Source organism: Cimex lectularius, unplaced genomic scaffold (genome assembly GCF_000648675.2).
Source record: "Cimex lectularius strain Harlan isolate CLEC.00 unplaced genomic scaffold, Clec_2.1 scaffold12, whole genome shotgun sequence".
Classification (NCBI taxonomy): domain Eukaryota; kingdom Metazoa; phylum Arthropoda; class Insecta; order Hemiptera; family Cimicidae; genus Cimex; species Cimex lectularius.
The window spans coordinates 2,000,810-2,023,287 of record NW_019392875.1 but is presented as its reverse complement, the minus strand read 5'-3'; the positions used below and the strand labels follow the sequence as shown (position 1 = coordinate 2,023,287).

The 22,478-nt window shown below is 34.0% G+C and overlaps 1 protein-coding gene across 1 annotated transcript in view; it reads right to left on the bottom strand.

Moving 5' to 3' along the window:
- Positions 1-22,478, bottom strand: part of LOC106673888 (Down syndrome cell adhesion molecule-like protein Dscam2) — a 390,426-nt gene that overhangs the window by 17,603 nt on the left and 350,345 nt on the right. Inside the window, exons 8-12 of the mRNA XM_024228922.1 lie at positions 20,744-20,895; positions 12,892-13,002; positions 12,168-12,332; positions 4,204-4,488; positions 2,168-2,287 (exon numbers count right to left, since the gene is read on the bottom strand). Of these exons, the coding sequence (XP_024084690.1) occupies positions 2,168-2,287; positions 4,204-4,488; positions 12,168-12,332; positions 12,892-13,002; positions 20,744-20,895 (833 nt within the window). The remainder of the gene's footprint in view (positions 1-2,167; positions 2,288-4,203; positions 4,489-12,167; positions 12,333-12,891; positions 13,003-20,743; positions 20,896-22,478) is intronic.

Below are 22,478 nucleotides of genomic sequence, written 5' to 3'. Positions count from 1 at the left end.
ACTGTTGGTAAATAGAAGAAGAGTCACCTTCACTCGATTAAGGATAGGCCATGCCAGGTTGACACACATCTACTTACTTTTGGACCAAAACTCCGCATATAAGTCCGCCATGTAGGGAAAGCTTGCTCGATGTGTACCACATAATTGAAGGGCGCAACTCTTTGGTTCCATATAGAGAGCGTGTAGGAATGCTTCCCGATATGATAATTGTGTTTGAGCAGGACCAATTCTTGTAGAAACAGGGTTGTCTCATTTATATAGTACTTATAGTTTTATGTCCCTAGCCTGTGTTAAGAGTGAATGTATTTATTAGCGAGAATATGGAGAGAGGTGGAGGATTATCTACTACTTTACTACCCTAACTGAGTGAATGGAATATAAATAGGAAAGAATGTATTTAATAGTGAGTAAGTGTGTGAATGGGAAAGTAATTCATTGGGGGCTGAAATTCCTAGCTGTTGATAGCACCTGTGGTAGGACATATAAGACCGATATATTCATATTTTTTAGTTAACTAAATTTAAATTGTCAATATTATAGAATGAAATTTAGAGGGAATTTTAATTAATTAAGGTTTTAGTTGAGATAAAAAAGTCAGTGTCACGAGCGGAATTCGAACCCACGACCTTCGGCTGGATACGCCGCTGCTCTACCACTTGACCTATCGTGACCTCGATCCACTCGGACACTAACTTCCCATCTCAACCCCACCTTTGAATTTTCCCTTCTTTTTGCCATTTTTTAGAGGGAATGTTTTATCATAGGTTACAGCGTACGAAAACTTAACTATCTAAAAGTTTTGATCAGAATACAATATCAGATGCTAAACAAATCAAAGTCGGCTTAATAATTTCATTACATTTTAATAGGAAATGACGGGAGGAAGATGTCAGGTCTAAAACAACATCTGATCTGATAAAGATTAAATAATCCAAAATACCATAGTCAAAAAAATTAACTGGAGCTTTTATATTTTATACGCCTATGTTTTTGTTTCTCTGTTGGCAGTAAACAATACTCCAATTTAATTATAGCTTTTATATCTTATAAAAATCTTGGAACCTTGTCTCGCTGATTCTGTCACACAAACAAACTTCCTTTTGGACCAAATGAAATCAAGCGCAGGGTTGGCTGAGTCAAGATTCTCCTTGAACAATTTGATAATGGCTAATGAAATCGACCTTTAGCACCCTCGAATTTGGAATCCTTCGAACAAATATATTATTATTATTACTATTTTTGCCTGGGGCTTCCGACATCTAGGTCATTTCAGCCCCCAACTAAGTCTATATTCTATTTACCCTTTCAAACGCTACATTCATACACATAAATACATCCATACAGTACACTCATTCCGTTTGGTTGGTGGTGTACTTGATATTCCTCCACCGACATATACTCAAACTAACCTAGATTGGGGTCGATGGACTACTTTTATAAATATTCCGCCATCGACCTCGAACACACACTCATACGCTCTCAACGTTCGAGGGGCGATGATGACGTTATATTTCAGCCTCACCCCTAGCCATTCACTCTAATAAATACACGCACTCCGACAAAACACATAAGACTATATACAATAAAAAAAACCCAATTTCCCCTAGAAAGCGGAACAGGGGACCCAGAAATCCGCTGCAGTGCTCGAGTACCATTTTCAGATTGGATGGCACGCCTACACGCTCCCTGTAGGGAGCCAAGGCCTGACATGTTTCCAGTTATGTGGGACACGTCGAGCAACCTTTCTCTGCATAGGGGCACGTGCGCGGGCTTTGGTCTAAGAGCAGGGTGTGTCAACCGCGTATGGCCTATTCTTAATTGCGTAAGGACGATTCCTTGTTTCCGCCTCTAGTTCTCGGGGGGCCATCTACGAATCGTGCTCTTGACGCGCAAAAGCCTCTCGGACGACCCGGTCCACTGACGCTGCCATCTTTCTTTTACCATGTTCTTTACTGCTAGCTAGGAGGGTGGGACGTTCGTTATATATATTATTGTAAATAATCATTGACGTATAAGAGAGGAATGAGCTTGGCTATCTTATCTCGATAGGTAAATAGGTAAAGTTTTTTAAGACAGATAGATAGAAAACATAAAAATTGGCAATCGATTCAACTCCTGGAATATAAAGTTATATAGGCATAATTGAAACATTTAGCTTTTTGTTTACCTGTAGCTTTTTTCCATGTGATTGAAGGAGGAGGTACCCCCTGCGCTTGGCAGTTCATCAAAACGTTTTTATTTCTTTCCACGCTGACGTCCCCCGGCTCTATTATCCATTTTGGAGGGACTGCACCGCAAAGAAAGAAATTACATGCATACATCAAATATTATTATCCAAGAAAAAAAGTTAGAATTTAAAAATATTAAAAGTTTTAAAAAGAGATTGAAAAAAAAACAAACATGCTTCGATAAAATTTTATCTATTTTCAAATTTATTAAAATATTGATAAAGTAAATTTATTAAAAAAATATTCATTTGAATTAGTTGTTAAAAACGATTGAAAATATCTTTAAAAAAATTACATACATAATATGACGAAAAAATATTTAGAAAATTATCCAAAATAGAGTTTAGAATAATGAAAAAAATCTAAAAAATGTATACAGAAATAAAGCTTAAAAAATTAAGATATGATTAATTAATATAAAATTAAATATATTATATACAGAAATTTGTATATAATAATTTAATTTAAAAAAAAGAACGTAAATAAGTAAAAAGATTATGATAAAATATGTAACTTTCAGCATGTATATACGTTGCAATCCTAAATGCAAAATGATCCAAATAAACTACATTTGGCCATTTTTCGTCTGCTCGAACATTCAGGATTATTCAGATGTACACAGAAAATAGCGCAAAGTATATAATGCTGTAATCGGCTGATCATAAGAAAAAAAAATTAAACGAAATTGATTATGTATGAGTTTTTTGTCTAATTAATATTTTCATTTAGAGTTTTCGTCTTAAATATTAACGATTATTTATATTGTAAATACATTGTGTGAGTGTGTCAGGGTTTTAAAGTATATCTGGGTCTGGTTTCAATAAATTGTATTTTTTTTTTACTGAGAAAGTGAAATAAAAGAAGTGCAGTTCGCAGTGAAAGCTAAGCGAGGGATATTTGTCATATAAAATTATGTATTACAAATTAGTGCATTGTGCTAAAATAACGTAAGCTTTCAAATTTAATAATACAAATAGCAAAATGATTGGGGTCAAAATATTACAGTCATTACATATGCAGTATCATTAATGTTAGATTTTTAAAAAAATTGGAATGATGAAAACGATTTTATATGCAAAGATATATCAATAGGATTTTCAAATATGCAAAAGGTGTTTCTACTTGATAAAAAATATAAGAGAACATCGATTAATAAATACGATTTATATACGATGCAAAGCTTGTTCACAGATGTCAAAAGAAAGTTTGGATTGTAATCTTTCTACTTGGTGCCTTAATTTTGTGTCGTGTCAAAAAAAAGTCTACATCTGCTGTAAAACGAGTACAAATATTGAAGAAGAGATAAAATATAGTAAAAAAGTAAAACATGCAGAGGCAGAAGTATATAAAAAAAAGCTTGAAAATTAAGTGCAAAACTTTACCTCAAGAACAAACCTTAGAGAAGGGTTGACCCTGCAGGTGCATTCCAGATGTGCCAAAGCAACGTACATAAATTTTGTGGGTTTCAAGGGTTGGGGCGACTAATTGGGGTTTTCGGGGTTTAGAGCTTTTATCAGGGGGTAGAGGGGTTGCTTTTTACGTTACCTTTCACCTGTAGTTTCGAGGTATACCTAGCCTCCGAGGCGGGATTCGAGGCGACGCAGGTATACTCGCCGGTGTGGGACGAGTCGAGGCTAGCTATGCTCAACAGGCTCGAATACATGTCTAATGCCGAGATGTTGACGGCCAGATGCGTTGGTATCGCCGATCCGTCCTTGAGCCATGTGATTGAGAGCGGTGGGTCACCACTGGATACCCCGCAAACCACTCGAGTTCTACTCCCTTCCGGCAATCCTCCGCCGGGGAATGAGAACCCCTCGATCACAGGCGGTACTGACCCAACCACCAATCAATTATAAGAGAAAAATAACAAAAAATAGAAGAAAAAAGGGCAAAAAAAATTTGAAAAAAGATAAAAGAGAGATAGAAAAGAGAAAATAGAAAAAAATCTGAGATCTCTTTTATCGGGAAATACCGTTGACCACTAGGCGTTGAGTATGGACGACCTCGGCCGCCGGGTTTCGGGCGACGCAGGAATAATTTCCGTTGTGCTCGGGCGAGAGGCTTTCGATCAGCAGTATGCTATTGAACTGGTCGACTTGCTGAACCGCCAGCCTGTGCTTTGGATCAAGGGCCCTGCCGTCTTTGAGCCAGGTGACTGTGAGCGGCGGATCGCCTTTCGTCACCGAGCAAGTCAGTGAAGCACGCTCGCCCAAATGAAGTGTCCTGTCGGCGCTAAACGGGCTTATCTTGGGCGGGACTGGAAAAGAAACAAGCCGATATCTCTCCGGGCTTAACCCATTTTTCCATCCTGGGCCGGCCTTTTCATCACTTCTCCTCTTAACTTACCTGGACCCTCTTGGAAAATTTCTCTAAAATTAAGGAAATATTCAAATGCAAAGCAATCGTTACATAATCAGAAGTTAGACCGTCGCGATCATCCTCTGATATTTTCTAATCATATAATTTCATAAATAATTTTATTTCTGTATTGCTTTTTTCAACGTTTACCATTTAAACATTTCTCAATACCCCGCGAAGGAAAACTTTATAAAAAAAAGTGAATTAAGCAGATAAAGTTACTTATACCGTATCGCGTCTTTGGCATTTTTTGCAAAATGAACTTTTCTTTGCAAAGCTTATGACATGTAAATATCGAGACTTATCATCAACGGAAAAATTCGACAGAGGGGGTTTTAATAAGTTAAGTTTAAGCTTTTAAATTTAATATTATATTGAATAAATAAAACATAATATCTTTGGTTTATAAGGGAATCTAATAAATATTCATACACTATATTTCACTGAATCCGTTTTCTCGGATTTATGTCTCAATGTTATTTTTTATTAAAAACGTTTTATTAAATTAAAGATGAGATTATGTATCGACCTGCTGGAACAAAGGAACTTGGAAAAAAGTATGATCGATGAGGTCACAACAAAACGAAAATTCTTTAAGTTTTTGCCGAGCTTTCGACGATTATATCGCCATCATCAGGACCTATTTATTTGAGGAAAATATCGCAGTTAGAATATGTTATATCATAAAAAAAAATTACAAAAACAATTATTTTTCTTACTTTAACTCGATGAGTGTTGAAATATATCTTGAGAACAAGGAACTGCATTTATGATAAGTTATTTAAAATTAGGTGAAGCTCAGTATCTAAGCATGAACAGTATGGAATTAATTAAAAATAATGAAAACAACATAATTTAAAAATGTGTGGTGATAAGTGACCGTTAATATATAATTATTCAGAAATCGTGAGATGCGGTCTGGTGTGATGTAGGTTTCAGAAAAACATTTTCTTTATCTTGCCAACGTTTCGATCTTTATTGAGATCATCTTCAGGGCTCAAAGTGTTTGTCTTCTGTGAAATTGTGCCATTCTTGCTTGTCGTGTTGAGAGTGCCACGACACGCAAGAATGGCACAATTTCACAGAAGACAAACACTTTGAGCCCTGAAGATGATCTCAATAAAGATCGAAACGTTGGCAAGATAAAGAAAATGTTTTTCTGAAACCTACATCACACCAGACCGCATCTCAAGATTTTTGAATAATTAATAATATAAAAATTAAAAAAACCACAACGTGGTCGTATAGCTTACCTCGGTTAAAATATAAATGTAAGTATATGCCTCTTTTTTAAAAATAAAATTACTTTTTCCTCTTTTTATTTTGTTGTTTTTGTATTTTTTTAAAAATTATGTAGCATGTTCTAACTGCGCTATTTTCTTAAAACAAATAGTCCCTGATGATGACGATATAATCGTCGAAAGCTCGGCAAAAAGTTAAAGAATTGTCGTTCTGTTATGACCTCATCGAAGATCCTTTTTTTCCATGATTTATTAAATTATTATTTATACAAGAACTGAGTTGCAAAGGTGGAGTAATATTTGGTCATAAAATATAAAATATGATCATTAGAATAAAACCATTTATATTTAGTGATCTAATTGACCAAATTACTTCTTTCAATTAATTATTCGTTTTATGTAAGGTCTTGGTTTAAATGAAAAAAGCTAGTGTCACGAGCGGGATTCGAACCCACGACCTCTATACGCCGCTGCTCTAACCACTTGAGCTATCGTGACTTAGATCCCCTCGGACACCAAACCCCCATTAGAATTAAAAGGAGGGAAAATTTAAAAGGTGGGGGTTGAGGTGAGAGTTAGTGTCGAGTGGATCGAGGTCACGACAGCTCAAGTGGTAGAGCAGCGTATCTAGCCGAAGTTCGTGGGTTCGAATCCCGCTCGTGACACTGACTTTTTTATCTCAACTAAAAACCTTAATTAATTGAAAGATATTAATTGGTCAAGCCAACCACAAAAACTAGTGAATTAGAATTAAACTTTGTTAAAGATGAAAATTTATTATAAATAAATTAAATTAAAATAAATCTTTAATTTTGAACTTCTTACCATCAATTTTTAAGTTAGATTTTTATAAAAAATAATAAAAACAATGAATGTTTTCGCAAATTAGGAATTACTGGATTTGACGATTTTTTGACCATTTTCTCCAAACCTAACGGCCCAAAATTGATTTTATTAGAGATTTTATTAACCCCCTAAGTAAAACGTCATAATATTTGGTGATAAAGAGTGTACTTGTAAAAAAAATCTGTATTATTTTATGTTTATTGTTTACGTTTTTTCTACCCATGTCTAATTTTATGTTTAGTTTATATATTCTTTTGTGTACAATAAATTATGTATTCGATATTTACAGTTCTTATGGTTTCGTTTTCCGAAAAAAGCTGCCTGAATTTGTAAATTTGTAAAAGAAAAATCTTTATGTTTATTCAAGTTTGCAAGTTGATCAAAGACTAATAGATTTCGAGATTACCACATACAAACTTTTTTTCTTTATTATATTAGTGTGCTTATAAATATAGAATTATTTCCTTTTATTTAAAACAATGAAATTTTTGAGAAAAAATGTATTTTTATTGTCGACACAAATAATATTTTTATCGCCATATGCAAAATTTCTGTAATATATTGTTTTTCAATTGTTATCAAATTTTATTGTTTGATTTTTGTATTGCTGAGGTTGAATAAGCATCAGCAACAATCATTTTGTTTTGTTCACTTTATTCTGTACATTTACTTTTGGCGATAAACCTACAATATAAAAGTTGTAGTTTGTGTAGTGAAGGCGGGAGAAAATTGAACTTTTAAACTTCCCGCATATGACGATTACGAATCTGAATTTTCCCCTTTGCCTTTGTTACCATGGCAAGGGCTTAACCATGCTGCAATTTCCCCCAGCAATTGGAGTACATAATCTAAACATGTTACGGGCAGCCTTGTCACGGCTTGTTAATATCAGAGGAGTTTTCTCAAAATGTGTTCATAAAATACGATTGCTTCGCTTTTCATTTGGTACAAAAAGAAATACTCATGTTATTGTTTCTATAAAATAAAACACGTTTGTCCTGAAGTACAAAAATAATTTGAAACAAAATTGAAAAGATAGAGGTGCGAGGAATTAATAGGGGTAATACTGAGCCACTGCATCATGGTAATGAATCAAATTTAATTAATTAAATTTTAGGTTGATTCCTACAAATTAAATTTTAATTTATTAGTTAATTTTTCCTGAGAAAATTTAATTTATTTATGTTTGCCATATTGAAAACTTATTTTACCTGCCAAACATAACAAGATAGTTGAATTATTGCATAAACTGACAATTAATACATAAGTGTCGTGGGGTTGGTTGGTGCATGTTTTCTCGATATTTTAAGTTACACCCAGATTTTTTACAAAATTTACAGGAATTTTATCCCACTCATATTGTATTTTATTCTGTGGTCAGGCCATCTGACAGCATTTAAAAGTTAAAAGGACAGATTTTTGACTGACAAATCTCAGACGGTGAATTCACTATATATAAAACTAAATAATTTTCCAGATACCTTAATTGTGTATTATTAAATTCAATCCTTTGGCCATTTTAGTTTGCACTTGAAGTCGGATTATTTTTATTATTTGTGTAAACATAAAGCAGAGGTGTTTTTTGTGTGTGTTATTTTTATTCATCAATTTCGTAAGATTGACGAGTTTTCATAAAATATTTAATTGTTATTTGTTATCTTCATGAGAAACAGTTACGCAACGCTGATAAGTCGTGCGGGTTTAGTCTATGTTACCATTCTACAGCTGGATGTTAAGAATTTATGTCGAAGAAAATATATTTTGCTGTAAACTACATAATAACGCCTATTTAATTATTTTTTTATTAAATCCTCTATAATTGTTGTTCATTCGTTTAATTAATGACGTTTGTAAGAATGCGGTAATGCCTAACAAATCAAGAAGGATGTGCTCTACATTTGTCTTAATGGATGATAATGAACTAAACGCAACTTATCCATTTATTGGGTCCGTCTTTTCTCGCTGGTGACGTTTCGTCTTGACGCCAAAGATCCTCACTGAAGATGGCGTGGGTCGTCGCAATTAAACTGTATGGATTAAACAGGATTCTAACCAAATGCGATATATTTTTTTGGCTATAGAATCATTGCTGGCTTGTTATCTTTTGTCTATCTTATTTAAAAGAGGTTACACTGGCACAAAAATCCTCATAAGATCAGATATCCAAGCAGCTATTAAAGCATTAGCATGTGAAAAAAATCAAACCGAAACTAGCCAGTGAATGCAACCGAAACCTCCAAAATATGGGGAAAGCCACAACCTGATAATACTTTGGGGATTAAGATACAAGTGAATTTTGAGTAAAAAGCATCGGCAAGATTTTCAGGACCGTATATAGACGCGAACCTATTCTTGGGATAACAAAAACAAACACAGTATCCTTTATCAAAGAATGGAATTAAAAAAGACAAAAGGAAAAGTGGATAAATTCAAGGGTCGCAAGACGCAGTAAACGTATGCTAAAACACCCCTCACCAAGACTGGCAAACTCACTGAAACAGTTAGAAATGGCTAAACTTAGAGGAGTGGTAGAACTATTTACCAGTCACGAGGATCTGAAAAACATCATGGGCAAAACCTGGGGTAGAAAGAAAACCCAGGGAAAGGAATTTTAGCAACGATAGTCAATGACCTATTACTTCTTAAAAGAAGGATCGAATCGACAGACTTAACTAAAAACTAGAAAAGTACCATAAGCCACATGGCTGCAGTGCTTAGGGAACATAACCCCCACATCCTAGAAACCATCCATAATCATCATTATATTAAGACGATAACCTAATCTCATTTTGGCGGACTCAAGTGACTATGCTATGACTATGCTAAATTTATGTACAACTTAAACCAGGATGCCGGCAGGGCCTTTTTCAGCCTGGCGTTCAACAGTGTCTACACCTGTCACTCTGCAACTAAATATAAACATAAATTACCCATACTAGTGTGGTGTGTCTTTGGGTCACAAACTCACCCAAACATGCTCGAATTTTTACGCTTATAAATACATTTACTACAATGGTGAATAATATTTCAACGAATGTCTGAAAAGGCGACAATTATTTATCTGTTTTATGTTCAATCAGCTAATCATTTCAATCCTTTCTGTGAATTAATATTTTTAAATTGATGAAGAAGAAATTGACCACGGTTAATGTGTTTGGGATCTGGTAGAAAAAAGGAGTAGACTCTGTGATCACTTGCCAAGCTTTCGGCCTTTATAAGATCATCATCAAGGACTGAATAAAAATTAAAACATTACATAATTACATTAATTACAAAATCACTATTTTTCGTGGTCCGCTTGACCGATTACTATCATTCAATTAATTAAGGTTTTTAGTTGAGATAAAAAGTCAGTGTCACGAGCGGTATTCGAACCCACGACCTTCGGCTTGATACGCCGCTACTCTACCACTTGAGCTATCGTGACCTCGATCCGCTCGGGCACCAACTTCCCCCCAATCAACATTTGAAAAATGGCAAAAAGGAGGGAAAATTGAAAAGGTGGGGTTGAGATGGAAAGTTGGTGCCCGAGCGGATCAAGGTCATGATAGCTCACGTGGTAGAGTAGCAGCGTATCAAGCCGAAGGTCGTGGGTTCGAATCCCGCTCATAACACTGACTTTTTCATCTCAACTAAAAACCTTAATTAATTGAATTAATTACAAGTTTTTCGGTTCTTTATAACTTACATCATCCTGTTTCTCATATTAGCATTACATAATGACGAAAAAAACCCGACGACATCGACGAGATCTCGAAGTACATGAGCTTGGTTAAGTTGAAATTACGACGAGTTTTTTCAGTTTTTTTCTATAATTGATGTAAAACTAGATTAAACCGACAGTTTCAATAGTAAAATATAGTTTTTGAAAGGATTACCAAGGATAGTAGTCTCCAAGGTCTAGTCGATAAAGAAAACCTTTTGCCTAGAAGGTAATTCATTCGCAGTCTAGTCTTTTAGAAATGTCAACGATTACACCTTTGAGGTTTGCATCTGGAATTTTTCCTAAGCTGAAGTTAATGTTAAAAAAGTATTTGCCAGATACATTTGTAGTACATAAATTCAGTAATAAGTTAAGCCAACTACACAAAAAAATTTAAAGCAAAAGAATGTATTGCTAATTGTTCGAATGTTACGTACCAAATAAACTGTCAAAAACTGTGAAAAAACGTTGGACAAAGAAAACAAAGATTAAACCAACATAAATTATAAACTAATGATAAATCTAGACCAGGGAAAGCGTTATCAAAGCACTCGCAAGAGTACAACCATCAATTTGATTTTACAGAACCCCGAATTCTAGACAGAGAAAATCGGTTGAACAGACGTTGTTTCAAAGAAATGTTATTTATTGGTACAAACGTACAGATATTTCTTGTCTCAGTTCGATCCATTCGAGTCTCCTGGATTTTCATAAATCCCGCCAAGTTTTCTTCCTGGCCTGGTTCGCCTTCTAACACAGGATCAACACATAACCAGCTGTTATGTGTATTATCTAAATTTATATATAAATAGATAAATGTAATTGTTATTGTAATAGTTATTACTTTAAATGTAATTATTGTTAAAAAGACCAGTATAGATAACTTCTTGACTTGTGGAGGCTGTGGATTTGAACTGTGCGAGTGAATTACCTCCTAGGTATAACGTTTTCTTTTTCGACTGGACCTCTATTTTGGGTAGACCACTATTATTGGTAATCCTTTTAAAAACGACCTATTTTACTATGGAAATTTTTGGTTAATCTAGTTTTACATCAATTATAGAAAAAAATTGAAAAAGCTTGGCGTAATTTCAACTTAACCTCATGTACTGCGAGACCTCTTAGTCGATGTCGACGGGGATTTTTCGTCGTTCTGAAATACTAATATAAGAAATAGGATTCAGTAAGTTAAAACAAACTAAAAAACTAGTAGTTAATGTAATAATATAATGTTATAATATTTATTCTGGCCCTGGAGACGGTCTTACAAAAGCCGAAAGCTTGGCTAGTGATCACAGAATCTGCTTCTTTTTTCTACCTGATCAGAAACCAGATCCCAAACACAATATTTTAAAGATTTTTTGGCAAAGCACCTCATCTTTTGTTGCTCTAATTCGCTAATTAGAGAATTTTTTTATACATTTAAATTTTATGGGTATTGAGAGGAATGTGTCAAATATGGGGAAATAATATCCAGTTTGGATCGACTTTTTAACCCAGCCCTTTAAAATACCTCGCAAATTTTTTTAAATATTAAATTATCTGATTATAAATTCATTATGATTAAAAGCAAAAACCGAAAAAAAATCATTTAAGGAGAATACTCAAACAGATAATTTCTCTCTATTTGGATTTGTTTAAAAATTATATATTAAAAAATGGCAGGGATTTTTAGATAAATATTTAATCAATATTTTATGTTGAATGTTATAAGAAACGCTTTTTTTTAAAAAAAAAGATGCAATGGCTCAATTTGAAGAGTTTTAATTGTTTTCGTTCGACTCTTACCTATGACTTTGACTTCACCGCTTCTCCTCGCCGTCTGCCCTTGCTTATTTCTCGCCCAGCAAGTGTACACGCCGGCGTCTGCCGATGTCTGGACAGGGTTTATAATCAAGAGGCCCGTGCTGCTTATCACCTTCTGTCGCAAATCTTCCGGCAGTTCGCGTCCGCCTGAAAAGCTCCGTTTTTATACAAAGGACAAAGGTTCAACGAGCCCTTCGGTTCCGGCTGATTAATTGTTCGGATTCGATAGAAATTCAGAAATAGGTTAAAGCTCCAAAAACGAGGGGTCTAGGAGAACTTCTAAACCTAGAGTACATAATTAATGACTTTACTGGAATAATGAATACTGATCGTCTGCAAATTTTTTTTTTAAATGACGGTCCATTAATTTTAATCATGTTCTGTACACTCATGTCTGGAAAATGTTTTATTTTAATTAAACAAATCAGTTGGGATTTTCGGCCGCTAAAAAATTTTAATGGCTTTTACCGAGACAAATTGCAGTAATGGAGCTGATAATTACAAGTTTAAAAAAATTGCCAATGCAAACAATCTATTCAATACAATCGGTTTCTATCAGCCTATTCTTATGCAAGAATAAAAAACCTAATTTGAACTTTATGAAACTATTTTTGATAGAAAAACGTCGTTCTTTTATTTAATTAAAAATCATGTTTTCAACAAAACAGTTAATGTATTAAAAAAAAGTCTCATTGTAGAAACAAACCTCTTTCCCATTTTATTTCTTCTATGGGATATCCGGCCACGGGACATTTGATTTGGAATTCTTCTCCAGCTACTGCTGTCACCTTCGGTATCATTCTTATGTAAGGCAGGCCTAAAATAAATATTTTTATTTTATCAACAAAAAATTCATTTTTTCATATCTGTTAGTCTTTATACGCCACAATACAAGCTCAAATAAAAACAAAAATGAGCAACATCCAGATCGTTCTGTTTGTTAATCGATGATATTTGAAGATGTCGTTGTAAACATTTGAAAAAATTAATTTACTATCGAGTTAACTGATAAATGAAGTCTTTGGTTGAAGAAGGTGGAGAAAATTTTGTCCGAAAAAACTATATTCGTAAGGCTTCTTTGCGAATAACTCGAGAATGCTGTAAATTAAACAAAGTTTGCACTTTTGATTCCAGAGTGAAAAACCCAATGAAAAATTATTCTTTCTATGTAAGGTCTTGGTTGGGATAAAAAAGTCAATGGCACGAACGGGATTCGAACCCACGATCTAAATACGCCGCTGCTCTACCACTTGAGCTATCGTGACTTCGATCCACTCGGACACTAACTTCCCATCTCAACCCCACCTTTTCAATTTTCCCTCCATTTTTGAAATGTCGTGTAATCTATTTGATTCTCGACGACAAATGAAATGGCCACGGAGAGCTTTAGTGAAGTAAACTTCATTTTAAATCATTAAATTCACTAATTTCGTGGTCCGCTTAACCAATTAATATATTTCAATTAATTAAGGTTTTTAGTTGAGGTAAAAAAGTCAGTGTCACGAGCTGGATTCGAACCCACGATCTTCGGCTAGATACGCCGCTGCTCTACCACTTGAGCTATCGTGACTTCAATCCACTCGGACACTTCCCATCTCAACCTCACCTTTTCCATTTTCCCTCTTTTCTGCCATTTTTCAAATGTCGTGTAATCTGTTTGATTCTCGGCGATAGTGATACATCTTTTACTTAATAAATATTAATCGATTTATGTTTTACTGATCAATTGACCAAGTTTCAATTAATTATTCTTTCTATGTAAGGTCTTGGTAGGATCCCGCTTGTGACACTGACTTTTTTTTATCTCAACCAAGACCTTACCTAGAAAGAATAATTAATTGAGAGAAGTAACTTGGTCAATTGACCATTAAACCGTAATTGGATCTATAAAAAATGATTATTTAGCGATCATGAAATACGTTCTGGTGTGATGTGGGTTTAGAAAACCATTTAAAACACCTATAAAAAATGTAGGTCGATGAGTTTGCTATTTAAAACAATAAACCCCTCATCGTATCTCGCTGTCTTGGAGAATTATATAAAAACTTTTTGGCTGATGTCATACTAGACAAAAAATAAAAGTTTACGTGTCTTTGGATCTTCCCAGTAAAAAATATAGAGAGAGAGCAGATGTTTAACTCACCCTGTAAATCCTGAGCTAACAGATCTGCGAATTTTGAGATTTTCTCTATCTGCGGGGTGATAATTTTTTTTATATATTTATCTATCACCTCGGTCCGCCTATCCTAGCTGATTTTTGTTTTTTCAGACGCGTTTCGGCATTTCACCATCTTGCCGAAGAAGTATCAAATTTGATCTAAAGGTTTAAGGCAGTGGAAAGCCAAAACAAAAGTTTTGTCGATTGGTGATTCATTTTAAGCTAAATATATCTTTTCTGTTTATGCTCTCCGTTTGTACTATAAGTAAATTGGAAAAGTTTTATCACCATCGGATTTTAGATTGCCAAACATTTTAGCCAAAGAGGTAACTCGAGAAAATAAACTGATTTATAAAGAGCTCATAATTACTTGTGATTGTCTACATCATGTAGCTTTTGACTATTTAAATAAAGAAAAAGTAAATTTCTTATTAGAAAAAATTGAGCAAGAATTTGAAACTTTTTTCCATAGTTTGTACTGGGATCTGAATTCAGAACTAGGGGACAAATATTATATGTCTGATAACAATATTTTTAATTTTTTAGTGTAATTTTTCACACTCAACACATTTTTAATTCACCGACGACCCTAATTAATTTTTACGTAAGGTACTGGTTAAAAAGAAAAAGTTAGTGTCACAAGCGGGATTCGAACCCACGACCTTCGGCTAAATACGCTGCTCAACCACTTGAATCACGGTCGTGACACTAACTTTTTCATTTCAACCAGTACTTTACGTAAAGATTATTTAATTGGAAGTTATTATTTTAATTAATATATTATTTTTTATGTAGTGTGGTTGAGTTGAAAAATTTGATCAAATACTAACTACGAGTTAACCACATGTGTGTTAGACAAAAGGCTATGAAAAAGGAAAACCAGTTAATCATTTAGCCAACAATGATTTTCCCCTTTGGAAAAAAAAATTCACATTTTGGATGAAAGCATCTATTACAATATTTATGTTAATAAACACGGATTTGTGATCCTTTTAAACCGGATTAAAAGCTGGTAAAAGAGGGGCTATGTGAGGCCTGACGAGTGAGCATGATCCGGAGGATTAATGGATTTGTACTGCGGACTGGACTTTTTGGCATAAAATAACGATACTTTTAGATGACAAAATGAATTTTACCTTGAACGAAATGGATTGAAAATAAAATCGAACGTCTTTAAAAACCAAGTGCTCATTGGTGTCTTTTTTATTTTTTAAATAGTATCATCAAATAAACAATTGGTAAGGATTACAGAACTTTTATCATTGAATTAATCGTTGTTTTGATAAGAAAAATGATCTGTGTGATTTCTATCAAACATCCGTCACTTCTATTGATAGTTCTTACGCCTAAGCATTTAAAAGCTCTGAGAATGTTCTAAGTTCGACGTTTTATCGATTAGCAAAAAATAAATAAATTCTCTTACAATTGGAAGTGTATCGAGGAGTGTTAATCGCTTTCGATTGTAAATGAATTGGTTGTCTCCCCCATGTGTTCTCATTGTTTCACATGAATTGGCCTGAATGACTCCGTGATGTGTATCGCATTATTGGATTGTACATTGTGTTTATTTTCATACCTTCCCGTTTATCTGGTTCTGACGGCAAAAAATATCGTTTTATCGTTTTTGTTTAAGCGTTAACTTTTAATTGTTAGTCGCACTGTTGCCGATTACAAAATTAATGTGAATATCGTAAAAGCGTTTCCAATCTAAAATTTAATTATTGTTGTTTTAACTGGAAAATGAACAAACCAAATGCTCACAATATTTCTATAAAAAATTAAACGGGAAATTTATTAACAACGACTAGTCCAATTTAGCAAACTGCGCGGCTTGGTGAAATCCTTCTAATTTAAAAATGTGGCCTGTACATGAAAATACTTCACGAGGTTATCCTATATGCAAAATTGGATTAAATTGTCCCTCCTCTATTCGAGTTATTTTACTTTTTATGTTACTTCACCCTTTCAAAAGTTCATTCCATAAAACCTCCTGTATCTCATGAAATTTAAACATGCATTATTAGCATAAAACGCATAATATACATAGAAAACTCGATGATGTTATTTCAATCTTAAACAAACAATACACAAAATCACTTAGAAGATAAATTTTACGAATTTCTAAAGTTCTTGTATCTATTATACTTCGCGGTACGATTTTATTTTTTTATTTTTCACTTTCCTTAACAATTTACATTTTTTTTAAACTTTTTTAGACAAAGACTCAATCATTAAACGTTAAAAAAATTGAAACTTTGATTATTATATAAAAATATATACAAATCAAGTTATTTGCAAGTGGGTGGAATTTTTTGCTTGACAGTATATTATGTTTTACTAGGTCCTATTAACCAAAGTTATTATTTTATCCATTATATTTCGTGGTCAGATTGACCAAATAAATTCTTTCAATTAATTAATCTCTATGTAAGGTATTGGTTGAAATGAAAAAGCTAGTGTCACGAGCGGGATTCGAACCCACGACCTTTGGCTCAATATGCCGTTAATCACTTGATCGTGACTTCGATCCACTCGGACACCAAACCCCCATAAGAATTAAACTTTCTTAAACATTAAAATTTATTCACTATTTTTCGTGGTCCGCTTGACCAATTAATAACATTCAATTATTAAAGTTTTTAAGTTGAGATAAAAAGTCAGTGACACGAGCGGGATTCGAACCCAAGACCTTCGGCTTGATACGCCGCTACTCCACTACCTGAGCTATCGTGATTTCGATCCCCTCGGGCACTAACTTCCCTTCTCAATTCAAAAGTTGGGGTTGTGATGGGAAGTTAGTGCCCGAGGGGATCGAAGTCACGATAGCTCAGGTGGTGGAGTAGCGGCGTATCGAGCCGATGGCCGTGGGTACGAATCCCGCTCGTAACACTGACTTTTTAACTCAACTTAAAATCCTTAATTAATTGAAATATTAAAATTTATTAAAAGCAAATTAAATTATAACAAATCTTTAATTTTGAACTTCTTGCCATCAATTTTTAAGTTAGATTTTTATAAAAAATAATGAAAAGTTCTTGCAGATCAAGGATCTCTGGATTTTTCGTTTATTTACTGATCATTTTCTCCAAACCTAACGGCCCAAATTTAGTGTCACGAGCGGGATTCGAACCCACGACCTTTGGCTCAATACGCCGCCGATCTAACCACTTGCTCGTGACTTCGATCCACTCGGACACCAAACCCCCATAAGAATTAAACTTTCTTAAACATTAAAATTTATTATAAATAAATTAAATTATAATAAATCTTTAATTTTGAACTTCTTACCATCATTTTTTAAGTTAGATTTTTATAAAAAATAATAAACGCAATAAAAGTTCTTGCAAATCAAGGATCTCTGGATTTGACGTTTATTTATTGATCATTTTCTCCCAACCTAACGGCCCAAAGCTAGTGTCACGAGCGGGATTCGAACCCGCGACCTTTCGCTCAATACGCCGCTGATCACTTGATCGTGACTTCGATCCACTCGGATACCAAACCCCCAATAAAAATTAAACTTTCTTAAACATTAAGATTTATTATAAATGAATTAAATTATAATAAATCATTAATTTTGAACTTCTTACCATCAATTTTTAAGTTAGATTTTTATAAAAAATAATAAAAGCAATAAAAGTTCTTGCAAATCAAGGATCACTGGATTTGACGTTTCTTAATTGATCATTTTCTCCAAACCTAACGGCCCAACATTGATTTTATTAGGGATCGTCGTACTTAACTTTTCAAAAGTAAGTTATCACCAATGTAAAATTGATGTTTAATTGCGAAAAAATTGATTTTTCGGTCATACACGGTTAAAAAATATTAATCTGTAAGATTTTAAACTTTTATTAAAACATAATGAAAGTAATTCAAATGAATTTGATTTTGAAATCTTTAGTTGATAAATTTTTCAACAATATACGAGTTTCTAGGAGGCTGAGGGGAAAACTGAACCAATTATATCCGACCGCAGGAATTCGAACGCAATTACCAACAAGTCGCTAAGTATTAATTAATTTTTTAATTAACTGATCCTCATCCCTTCTAGGAAGTCGACGCCGCCTAATTAAATGTGCACGCCTCGATTAAAGCCTGTGAATAGCGTTTTTGATTCACGAAAAACGAGCCAACGTTTAGTCATTTATTAACGAAATTAATTTTTTTTCTCGAATCTTATAAATTAAATATAAAATTCAACGGTCGAATAATAATAAACGACTTGAGTAAACAATGTACATCCGTTTGAACTTTATTTCTCCAATGGTCCAAAACAATTTTTGGTTGAATAGATATCTACTGACCGGAACGTATACTAATTCGAATAAGGCAGGTGAGGCGACACGTCTCCACGACAAGTCCACCAAATGGAATAATTTTGCCGCATCACCAACAAAACGTGATGCTTATTGGGATGTCACAGAAGAAAACGACTCTATTTCTATTCACAGGCCGTTTTTACATGAGATTTCAGTTGATCCAGACGAGAACTGTATGTAATAAATTAAACTCTACGAGGAAGAATTTCATAATAAAGTAACATTCAATCCCAGGAAATCAATCATTGATGAAATTCGACGAAATTTAAATTAATTAATAGAGAATTTACGGTTTTTACGTTCCAAATCAGTCATATGTAATGCTACATTTTTTAACGTTGGTTTTCTTAGTTGTTTGTCTTTTTTCATTTACATTACGACACATTAGGATTTGAATTGTACTTGCTAAAAAGGGGCGTCGGTGACCGCAACGGTTTAGACGTTGACACGTCGCTCCTCACTGTAAGGTAAAGGTCCCGGGTTCGAATCCAGCGGCCCTGCATTCGAACCCCACATATTTACAAATGGTTTTTTTTTCAAAAACATCTGACAAAAAAACATTTGATCAAAAACCCCGAGGGTTGATATAACTTCTGCTGTTGCGAACCCTCGTAAAAAAAGACAAAAAATTGTGCTTGCTGATTGCGTAAAATTTCAGAAATAAGAAATACTGTTAATTGGGAAGCGTGGAATAACTAGATGATGAAATAAAAATAAAAGCAAAAGGTAAAAAATAAAGAGAAAAAGAAAGAAAGAAAGAAAAGAGAACAAGAAAGAAAGAAAAGAGCAAGAGAGAGAGAGAGAGAGAGAGAGAGAGAGAGAGAGAGAGAGAGAGAAAGAGAAAGAGAGAGGGAGAAGGAGAGTGGTTGAGTGAGAAAGATCGGGGGAGGGGGAGATAGAAAAAAGCGCAGATAGATTTATATACAGACTGATATATAGATAAATATAAACAGATAAATATAGACAGATGAATAGGTAGTAAGAGAAAGAATGGAGAGTGAGACAGATAAAGATACACATAGATAAATAATTAGAAAGGTAGGGAGACGTTAAAGAGTGTGATAGAGTTAGAAAGAGTGAAGACCGATAGCGTGAGAAAAGACAGACGATAGAGAAAGAAAAAGGTGAGAGAGAGAGAGTGAGAGAGAGAGAGAGAGAGAGAAATAGGATCCTAAACATAGATATATAAAGTGAGTAAGAGGAGAGTAGTGAATATAATATAAGAGAAAAAAGAAGAGAGATGAGAAGAGAAGATAAGTATGAATAATACATATAAAGAAATAGATTTATAAAGTAGGTAGGAGGAGAGTAGTGAATAGAACATAAGAGAAAAGAAAAGAGGAAGGGAGAGGGGAGAGTGACTATATATATATCGCGAGAGAGAGGAAGAGAGAAAGAGAGAGAGAGAGAGAGAGAGAGAGAGAGAGAGAGAGAGAGAGAAATGATGTTATCGTAGAATTAGAACAATAAATAATGACAATTTATGTAATTTATCTTTTGTAGAATCACACACTGACAGCACAATTAGAAGATATNAGAGAGAGAGAGAGAGAGAGAGAGAGAGAGAGAGAGAGAGAGAGAGAGAGAACGAAATGATGTTATCGTAGAATTAGAACAATAAATAATGACAATTTATGTAATTTATCTTTTGTAGAATCACACACTGACAGCACAATTAGAAAATATAATTCTGGAGGAGACAAAACTATTAAAACCGATTATAGATTTATTATTAGGATTTTTTTAAATGAATCAGAAAAATTATTTTGTTTCAACAAATTTTAGATTGAATCTGAATATGAGGCCTTCTTTCCTCTTCTTGTTCACCAGCACAATTTTAGAACCCAATACTTTGGCTAGAGTCTGTGATTCCATTTGGAGGGAAAAACGACAAAGAAGGATCTAACCCCGAAGACCGTGGGTTCGAATCCCATCCAAGACATTGCTATTTTTTATCTCAAATCTCGCCTTCAAAAATTAATAAGTAATGGAACTGAATTCGATAAATAAGGTATATTTGCTTAATTAAAGTTTATATTTGTAAAATTCTGTAGCGTAATATTCGAACTCATCTTTACCATAAACGTTGAGCCTAGCAGAATGCGATACTTTTCCTGCCCTGTTCTCGGCAGTGCACGTGTACTCGCCTCCATCTTCCACTACGACGTGGCTGATGTTCACGTGGCTTATGACATCGCCGTGTAATGTGACATACTGTCCGATGACGAACCTGAAAAAAAAAATGATGATGTACTGAATATAGAAAGTAGCCTATTAAACACAAAATATTTATGTATTTGTACACCCTATGATGTTTCACCACAGGATATGGATTATGCTTAACATACATATTTGAAATTAGTGCTAGTTTTTGAAGCAAAACCTAAAATAAATATTGGATGTTTAGTTTGTAAGTTGCAGTTTTGTTTTGAGGGTTTTGGCTTCTTACCATCTTCAGAACTTACTAATTACCGGAAAACATCAAAGTATTATATCGTCAAGGTTATAAGCAGGGAGAGACATACAGCTGACTGTATAATTTGTGGGAATTTTTCTTGTGTTTAAAAATGTTATTTTATTTCAAGATCGTTTTATTCACATTAATCTAGTGTGGTCTGTATGGCTTATACCATAACGTCGTAATATCATCTTAGCTGGATAAACGACACATTTGTAGCAGTTTAATCCAGCAATCTTTCCAGTATAGAAAGTTCCGATTGGGTCTATTATTGAAGCATAATACAGCACTGACGATATAAGCAAAACCCCTCCTGACTGATTAAAACAGCGAGGATAGTCACATAAAATTGATCGGAAACGCCATCGAAATAAATCACATAAAAAAAACAAATAAAAAAAAACGAACGATTGAAAAATGGCAAAAAGGAGGGAAAATTCAAAAAATGGGGTTGAGATGGGAAGTTAGTGTCCGAGTGGATCGAGGTCACGATAGCTCAAGTGGTAGAGCAGCGGCGTATCTGGCCGAAGATCGTGGGTCCGAATCCCGCTCGTGACACAGACTTTTTTATCTCAACTAAAAACCTTAATTATTTGATTTTAATACGAATCTTACAATATATTTTACGTCGAAGCATTATTTATGTTACGGTTCATGCTAATTTGCTATGTAGTTACAATGTAAACTATTAATCAACTAAACTATGTCTATGTCAATTTTTCTTTTATTAGATTTGCAGATTCATCAAGTCACAAGTGATGATACGTCCAAAATAATTTCCAATTTAGATCTTGTTAATTATTTAAATAAAAAAATAGAGAGTCTACTAACGTGAAGATTTATTTCCCATTATAAAACCCACTTTAAATTTAAGAAAAACAATTTTGGTTAAATTATTTATTAACCATTAGAAATTATGTACGGATGATGGCTTTTATTTTCAAAATTATTTGACTTAATTTCCGGTCGGCTCGCATTATACTAATTAAAAAAAATTCCATGAAAGAATTAATAAAAATAATAACGCTATGATCTTACGATAATTGATCAAAAGCTCGTCTGGATTGTTCTCAACCCTCGTCGCGACGAAGCAAACTACGTGAACGGACTTAACGATGAGAATGGGAGCTTAATTGATAAAAAAAATCCAATCATTTTTCTCCTTGGGCTCCCAGTGCAAGCCCCACTCAGACAATGCTTAATAATTCAACTTGAATTTCGTCACAAAGGAATTCCGATTTTCATTTCCGATCCTTTTATCTTCTTAATACCATCCGATGACAATTCCCATTGAAAAGCATTTTAAACGTTGAGCCCTGTACTGGAATAGAAATCTAATTTAGTACCGTGACGTC